This window comes from Sinocyclocheilus anshuiensis, unplaced genomic scaffold (assembly GCF_001515605.1).
Source record: "Sinocyclocheilus anshuiensis isolate Anshui unplaced genomic scaffold, SAMN03320099.WGS_v1.1 scaffold2557, whole genome shotgun sequence".
Classification (NCBI taxonomy): domain Eukaryota; kingdom Metazoa; phylum Chordata; class Actinopteri; order Cypriniformes; family Cyprinidae; genus Sinocyclocheilus; species Sinocyclocheilus anshuiensis.
This window is the reverse complement of record NW_015544359.1, coordinates 146,867-156,159: the sequence shown is the minus strand read 5'-3', so window position 1 is coordinate 156,159 and position 9,293 is coordinate 146,867. Positions and strand designations below refer to the sequence as shown.

The 9,293-nt window shown below is 37.9% G+C and overlaps 1 protein-coding gene across 4 annotated transcripts in view; it reads left to right on the top strand.

The window, feature by feature from the left end:
• The window catches only part of LOC107698167 (echinoderm microtubule-associated protein-like 4), a 65,024-nt gene extending 58,534 nt beyond the window's left edge, over positions 1 to 6,490 (top strand). For all 4 annotated transcript variants that reach the window (XM_016499127.1, XM_016499128.1, XM_016499126.1 and 1 more), the window contains 2 exons: positions 1,847 to 1,977; positions 5,439 to 6,490. In XM_016499127.1, the coding sequence (XP_016354613.1) occupies positions 1,847 to 1,977; positions 5,439 to 5,933 (626 nt within the window). In that variant the 3' untranslated portion in view covers positions 5,934 to 6,490. The remainder of the gene's footprint in view (positions 1 to 1,846; positions 1,978 to 5,438) is intronic.
• The last annotated feature ends 2,803 nt before the right edge of the window (positions 6,491 to 9,293 follow it).

Below are 9,293 nucleotides of genomic sequence, written 5' to 3'. Positions count from 1 at the left end.
TGGGTAGTAACTGATTACATGTAATCTGGATTATGTAATCAGAATCCAAAAATTATGTACTTGTAATTAGATTATATTACATTTTAAATGCTCGTAATCAGACTACAGTTAATTTTTATAGATTACATGATGACATATTATTCACAAAATGGCAGTAAATTATTCATAATGTATTGATTGGCCCTAATTATTTTTCTCTCTTAAATCTTCCTCTAAAAAAAATCCTACCGCTTAAATTAGAAAGTATTTTCAAGTTTTATAGACCTGCACTCACCAGCCAGTTGGCAGGTGACTGTAATTACACAGAAAATAGAGAGGTTTTAGTTTAAAGGTGATTAGTTTAATTTGACATTATGAATTATTATCTTTTCATCTCTTTGTGAATGCCCTGCATTTCATTTATGATCCCCAGTTTGGGAAACCCTGGTGTATGTTCATGATGTTGATAAAGATTGGAAAATATTTTCTTACAGGTTCGGTCAAAAGTAATCTAAAAGTAATCAAAAAAAGTAGTCAGAATACATTACCTAAAATATGTAATCAAAAAGATTAAATTACTAACTATGATTTCCGAGAGTAATCTGCCCAGCACTATAGATAGATAGATAGATAGCACTATAGATAGATAGATAGATAGATAGATAGATAGATAGATAGATAGATAGATAGATCAAAAAAAGTAATCTGCATTTTGTAATCAGGTATATGCAAATTAAGGCTTTATTGTATTTAGCTAATTTCTATGGGCAAATTTTGCACATCACCTTTATTTATAGTCTGATTGTCAGTCAGCTGTTCTCCCTTTGCAGAATATTTCATCTCACTTTCCTTCTGTTTTTGCAACTCTTTGTCTTTATATGCACAATTATAGTCTGTCGTTCTAATTTTGCTCACATTCTGAGTGACTTCATGTCTAAGCAGGGTGATTTCAAAAAACAAAAGTAGTTCAGACCACAAACTCACTTTATCTGTCAGCATAGCGTGCCGTCTGGTGTGTGCAGGTATGTAATACTGGAGCACATTCACACAGGGTGCTTTTGAATACAGCCAGCCCAGTCCTGACCACAACTCCACATATTTTAGCACTTTGTTAGACTGGAAAATATTTGGTTGGATTGTACAAATTCCCTAGCACTGAGCCAATAGATTAGAGCAGTACAGTGAATGTGATATTACAGAAAACTGTGTGTGTGAGATTCTTGTACCTGGTGTTCTTCTGCCTCCTGCTGGTAATCTCGTTGAAGGCTCCTAATCCATTCATGATCATAGTTTTTGAATGTGATGAGGCATCTACTGTATGTGCTTATAGATATTATAGTGGCGTGGTCAAATATACCTTCCCTTGTAACAGTTAGTAAGGATTTGATGTTTCTTTTTGCTACCAGTTAAAGACGGATTTTAATGGAATATTAAATTACTATCAACATACTATCAAAATAAATACATTCGGATTTCAACATCAGATTTGGACACATTAAATAAAATGTGAAAATTAAAAGTTAAAGTATATTAAAATGTACTAAGTTAAAACATACCATATTTCTCAAAATTATTTAACTTCAAAAAAAATAAAATAAATATTGGGACTGAAGGACAATGAGTGATTACTTTTGAATGGAACCTCTTCATTGTGTAAAAAAAATAATGAACTGATTTACTAAAATGACTCCCTACATGATACACGATGCGGAAATTTACATGTCACTCCATCATGCTGTGAAATGTCAGTTGTTCCTGGAAAAGGTGATACTGACAGCCTACTGATAAATGTCATTATTAAACTGGTAGTGTTTTTCTTCTAGCTACTGTTGTGCACTGATGTGTCTTGGTGTTTGCTGTGTAACAGGTGTTTGGCCGGAGGGCTCAGATGGGACAGATATCAATGCACTTGTGCGATCTCACAACAAGAAGGTGATCGCTCTGGCTGATGACTTCTGTAAAGTTCACCTGTTCCAATACCCCTGCTCAAGACCGAAGGTCTGTCACGTCACTTTACTGTCATATTTTAAAGAGTGTCTTTACTTTTACATTTTAGAACATGATGTATATTAGTTGTTTGCTAGATATCTGAAGCCAGATATAAGCCAGTTTGATTCATGATTCATTGGTTTTTGTTTCAGTTTGTTTCAATATACTGAACAGCAATTTGATTCAGTACTTGTTCTTTAAGTTCTTTAAAACTTTAGTGAAAATCCTATTTTCATCTAATTTCCAAATGCATGTTATTGATCTTATTGTGAACAATTTATGCGTGAAATTGTTTTTTGACCTCTTAATTCTTATCGTCGATCTTCCAGTGAAACTACAGACTTCTCTCTGGTGACATACGTCGGATTTCGCCAATCATTTATTCAACTTAAATTCTGCCCCTTTCATACAATTGACTGCAAATTCAGATCTGCCTCCACCCAGTCAACAATCACTACACCTACAAGTCACTGTCCTACATTTTTTCTTTTTTGGTAATCCATTGTATGTCACAACTAGGGGTGGGCTATATACTGGTAGATACGATTAGCCGGTAGAAATGTGTCAACCGGTAGAGATTTTGAACTATCATCTCTATCGCAGTTATATGCTCACATGATGTTGCTGTGCTACGTGGTCACGAAAACCTATCGTTTGCACGTGTTTTTAATAGGGGTGCTCCGATTGATCGGCTACCGATCACTATCGGCCGATAATCGCTTTGGGATGTTTGATCGACGGTCTCTAAAAAGGCCGATCTCAAAAAAACGATCTCAAGCTGATGACACACCTGCAATGAGAGGTTTGGCATGACATGCAGCGGCACCGTCTCAGTCTCTGTCCGGTGCGGGTCAAATAATTATAATGCTAAAGGTGAGGTACAATTCACATTTCTTCATTAAATAACTTCTAAAGTAATTTGAAAACTTTCTGTGAGACATAATTTCACAAACAGCGTGAGCGAATGACTTTAAATGCCTTCAAATCACATCGCGTCTTGGAGACTGTGCGACTGGAGACTCGAAGCGCACACACATAACACCAGGTTCACATATACTCCGTTCGTAGTGTGTATTATTTCCGTGCTCATGTTAACAGATTAAAGCGTTCACACTGCACACGGTTGCGGTCTGGCAGTGCGTTCCAGGAGCGGTCTGCAGCAGTGCAGTGATTGATTCCGCATCGAGTTTGCTGCACGCGCTGCATTAAAGTGACAGCGCATTGTTTGCGGTAAATAAACCAAAATGTAGTAATTACACCATAAATGCATATAATTAAAGTCTACTGTGTTTCACAGTCAACAAATATGGCTTGTTGGTTAGTTTTTAAGGAAAAGAGCAATTTTAGATAAAAAAGGCAATAAAAGATGGCACTCGTGGTGGTAGGAAAACAAAGTTTATTACACTATGCACAATCAGCTTGTAACACTCCAAAGAGAAAGGAAAACTTGAAATCGCATCATATGACATCATATTTCATATATCATATATAATCATAAAATCATATTTAAATATTTTGCCACTTGCTTGAGCAACTGCGTTCTGCTGTGTGTAAGCTATTTTGCAACAATTGCAGGAGTGTAAAAACAAAAATGCACTGCATGATCGAACATTTAGGTGAGATAAATGTATATTTTTAAAAAAATTATCCCCTCCACCCCTCAAAAAAAAAAAACCCTCTCACAAGAGTCATCTATAAGAGGGAAATTACCCCAATTTCAAAAATGAAATTCAGGCCCTGAATAAATGTCTAAAAATCCTGATTGGAGTATTACTGTAAATAATTCTAAAAAAGATCGGTATCGGTGATCTTATCGGCAGATACTGCTTTATGTGATCGGTGATCGGCCTCAAAAATCCTGATCGGAGCACCCCTTGTTTTTAAGCATTGCTGTTTAAAATCAAGTGATTCTAAGCCATTGAAACACAATCAGCAGCAGCAAGAATTCATTTCGCTATATACTTGCACTGTCTGAAGGACCATTTCTGAGCAGTTTCTGACCCTTTTTTTGTCAGAGAGAGTTTCTGTGCACCGTCAGAGAGGCACGCGCACATGAAGACGGTGCTCATAGAGCACAGGAGTATTGAACTGGTTTGAGTTGAGTTGTTTTTGCCGCTTTAGGCCTTGAACGGTTAAATAGACACACTTGTATGTATCAAAATGCCTGTCTTTGCAACTATCTTTATCTTCTTCTTCTTCTTCTTTCGGCTTCTCCCAATTAGGGGACACCACAGCGGATCATCCGTCTCCCTAAGAGGGGAATTCCCCCCATTTTCAAAAATGAAATTCAGGCCCTGAATAAATGTCTAAAAACCCTGATTGGAGTATCACTATAAATAGGTATAAATTATAAAACAAAGGTTTTAAAAAGATCGGTATCGGCAGATACTGCTTTATGTGATCGGTGATCGGCCTCAAAAATCCTGATCGGAGCACCCCTTGTTTTTAAGCATTGCTGTTTAAAATCAAGTGATTCTAAGCCATTGAAACACAATCAGCAGCAGCAAGAATTCATTTCGCTATATACTTGCACTGTCTGAAGGACCATTTCTGAGCAGTTTCTGACCCTTTTTTTGTCAGAGAGAGTTTCTGTGCACCGTCAGAGAGGCACGCGCACATGAAGACGGTGCTCATAGAGCACAGGAGTATTGAACTGGTTTGAGTTGAGTTGTTTTTGCCGCTTTAGGCCTTGAACGGTTAAATAGACACACTTGTATGTATCAAAATGCCTGTCTTTGCAACTATCTTTATCTTCTTCTTCTTCTTCTTTCGGCTTCTCCCAATTAGGGGACACCACAGCGGATCATCCGTCTCCAACTATATTTATAAACACAGTAATTTATGTTTTAAGTGAAACCAAACAGCTGAGAAAGAAAACACATTTGTAACAGACAGTATATTGGATCCGGGCAGCTCTTAAAGTGATAGGGATCGGGGCAGCTCTTAAAGTAACAGCAGTCTAATGTTCCTGCTGTCTGTCATTCATGTTGATCAAACAACAAAAGAGAGAAAATCTCTCACTGCTCTTGACTAAATCACTTTTGTAACTTTCGTAAGAATTTGATTATATTATACAATGTATGTAGCATTTCTTATTCATTTGTTCTACTGTAGTTTTTTTTTTTGTCCTATTGCTTGTAATTAGTTTCTTATTCTTATTTAATCGCTGACTGTTTTGCTTGGTTTTATAATTTTTTTTAATTTAGGCTAGTATTAGTTTTTGTGATATTGACGCTGGTGACAAGAATTATGAAATTTCTATGGTATCAACATTTTTTATATCATAAAGACCTTATTTAAAGAAAAAAAATGCTATTGTGATATACGTATATCGTTATTGTGAAATAAAATTACTCATATCGGGATATAATATTTTTGTCATATCACCCAAAACGATTGAAGCTGAGTTGTAATTGAAGCCTGGGGGATATTATTTTCTCTCTTTATCTGATTTTATTATTTAATTGCAGGCCCCAAGCCACAAGTACAGCGCCCACAGCAGTCACGTGACAAATGTGAGCTTCATGCACAGCGACAGTCACCTGATTTCAACGGGCGGCAAGGACATGAGCATCATGCAGTGGCGTCTGGTGGAGAAGACCTCATCCTTGGTGCACAGCGACTCCAGCCTGGGCCTGGGCGATTCCCTGCTGCACAACTCCACCCCTCGCACCCTGCCATCGGTACCCAGCGTTCCCCACACTCCTACTGAGCCCTTGCCGGTGCCAGCCTCGCTTCCCCTCAGCACCCAACCCGACACCAACACTCCCCCTCCCACTCCCCCCGAACCCCTGCACACGGTTACTTCTAATGGACAGCAGGACGGCTCCCCTGAAACCCCGCCCCCTTCCGATGATGCCACGTCCCCATCTGACAACACCCTGAGCCCCAAGGACAGCCTAGAGCCTAGCGACGATACGGCCACACCCAGTGATGAGGGCACAACCTTTAACCCTCCCTTATAAGGCAGTCCGACCCCTTCCCTCGCCTGCTCGATAGCCCGCCCAAAGGCACCAGCATGTCACTGCAGCCTTCCTGTCGGATTACAAAAGCAGGGTCTCCTCAGTTTTTATCCTTTCAATATTTTCTTTTCGTTTCGTGTCTTAGTTCCGTTGTTATGTTGACATTCAGTAGATGTGGTTGTGGAGGCATTGGTTTGGGTTGGATGGTGAGAGATTTGGAATGTGTAATTAAAAACCTTTGGAAAGATTTAGAACACCTACAAGTTTACACTGAGACACACACAACCACACAACCACTAATACACACATGCATAGACACATCAGTAACTGTGATGAATTTAAAAAAGAAGAAAACAAACGATTTACCAGTTTTAGATACAAACAACATGTTCATATAAATAGACAAACGAACAAATACAACATAAAATAGACACATGCTTTCAATTAACTGTCATTTGTCATATACATCAATATATTAATTGATTAAGGATCAGCAACTAAGGGTGAATTAAGTTGAATTACTGAAACTTTTCCTCACTTTCCTCACCCAAAAAAATGAATGTTCTGTATTTATTTACTCGTCCTCAAGTCGTTCCAAACCTGAATGACTGACTTTCTTCTGTGTAAAACACAAATGTTAAAATTTAAATGTTTTGAAGATGTTTCAAAGATCTTTTCAGGATATTTCGAAGATGTTTTGAGAATATTTAGAAGATCTTTCGAAAATCTGTCGAAAATCTTTGGAGGATCTTTGAAGATCTGTCGAATATCTTTCAAAAATCTTTCGAGGATCTGTTGAAGATCTGTCAAAAATCTTTTGAGGATCTTTTGAAGATCTTTTGACTGTTACTGTCCTTACAACAAAAGTCAATTGGGCCCAGAACAACACTGGACCCCTTTGACTTTTATTCTTCAAAACAATTTTATTTGTTCTGCAAAAGACAAGTCAAGTCAAACAGGTTTGGAATGACATGAAGTTGAGTAAACGATGTTCATTTTTTGGGTGAACTATCCCTTTAAATGAGTAAACCTTAAAAAAAGTCACAAGATGTAGATGTAGATGATTTGTATTCTCTCGCTCTCTGTGAACATTGGTGGAGGACTGCATGTAAAGCTGATTTGCGTGCTTGCATAGCATCTGTCCCTGAGCCAAAAACTACAGGACATGTATATCTGGTGATACCAGTCAGGTGCCCCTGGCTCATTGGTCAGACTCAAGGACCTCAACAATTCATGCTGCTTCTGCTGGTCGTCATGGTCACGGACACCTTGAATTTCAATTTGGCAGTCATACTCAACAGCCATAAACAGCATAGCAATTCATTCAGTACAAACACAAGTAACACACACTCACAAAAGCCTGACCTGCCTCAAAATGGGGTCTGCATGGCAATAGCCGAGCTATTTTATAAATTAAATAAAAACAAAACAATTTCAGTCTCATCCGCCTGTCTAAAGGTGCCGTACCACCCTCACATCTCTCAGTTTCCTCTGTTGGACTGGAGAACCTCCTCTGTATTCATACCATCCGTTTTAACCTTGCGTCCAAATGACTTTCTTCTCACTGAGACTGCATTGTTTTTAGGTTTCATTTTGGGACTGTTTTTCTTGTCATTTTTTTTTCATTGGACTGATATGTTCTTGTTTTTTATCGTATGAGAGAAACGAAAGATTAAACATGTCTTAAATGTGCGTGCGTGAGTGTGTATGTGTACGCGAGTCGCCGCTTCTTTCATTCCGCTGAAGGGTGATTGCCCTCTCCCTCTCCCTCACATTTTCTCAGGATCACTCTTTTTGGAGAGAGCCCAAAAGAAAAAGAAAGTCAAAGGAAGAAATGATGTTTTTCCCCACTCCTTTCTGTAATGCTTAAAAAAACGGTACCAGAAAGTACCATGGTATTATTTGTACCATATTGGGCTAATTTAGGTAATTTGGGCAATGTTTTGACATTGACAGGATGGAATATCATGGTATTTGAGTATGGTATCATATTATATTTATAGTGATGAGATGGGAGGAAAAATTTGATTTCAATGCTATTGCGTTTGCATTTTCTCGCAAAAGTAGTGAGAAATTTTGCACTCGTTCACAAAATATTTGCATTTTCTCTGAAAACTATTGCGTTCCCCTTAGAAACTTTGCATTCTCTCATGAAACGTTTTCTAAAAGTATTGCGTTCACCCAAGAAAGTTTGCATTAATTACACATTTACAGTCATTTGGGTTTTCTTCCTTTTTTAATTGTGAAAGAATGACAATCTTCTGTAATGTGTATAACAATACACATCAGCATTCAAATACGAAGTATTTTACACAACTGCCTCAAATTCACAAAATATTTGCATTTTCTCGGAAAACTATTGCGTTCCCCTTAGAAACTTTGCATTCTCTCGTGAAACATGTTTTCTAAAAGTATTGCGTTCACCCAAGAAAGTTTGCATACATTTGCAAAACATTTGCGTTTTCTCGCAAAACTATTGCGTTGCGCTGAGAAACTTTGTGTTTGCTTGTAAAAGAACTAAAATATATTTTTTCTTCCTTAATTCCTAATATTATTTCCATCACAAAAGATTTGTGAGCGAACACAAGAGAATACAAAAGCATTGAAATATAATTTGGTATTACCATCAACAATGCATGGAGATATGGATGAAAAAGAAGCTCATTGAAGATTAAACCGCATTCGGAGGCGCCGATATCTTGAGATGAAGCAAATCTTTTCTCTGAAATGAATCAATATCAGAGAAACACAAGAGCACAGCTGCTGAGAGAGATTCCCTCCAGTGCTGCTTGATGAACGGGAACCTAAATCATCAATATAACACCAGAAAAGACATCAAAACAGCTCTCAAACCAGCTTTTAGAGGCAACCTCTACATTTTAAAGCATTGCTGAGTATTAAAACGCATTGTATGTGCAGTCTCTGTGTACAAAGGCATGAGAAAGCATGGTTTACACGCTCAGATTTTAGGATGCGATGCTGTATTGACGTATGGTATTGAGAAGCCTGGTTCAAATACACATTTACAGTCATTTGGGTTTTCTTCCTTTTTTTAATTGTGCACTCTAAAAAATGCTGGGTTAAATTCAACCCAGTGCTGGGTAAAATAGGGACAAACCCAGCAATTGGGCTGTTTTGACCCAGCGGTTGGGTTAAATGTTTAACCCAACCTTCTGGGTAGTAAACCAACCGCTGGGTCAAAACAACCCAATTGCTGGGTTTGTCCCCATTTTACCCAGCACTGGGTTGTATTTAACCCAGCATTTTTTAGAGTGTGAAAGAATGACAATCTTCTTGTGTATAACAATACACATCAGCATTCAAATACTAAGTATTTTACACAACTGCCTCAAATTCATTTCT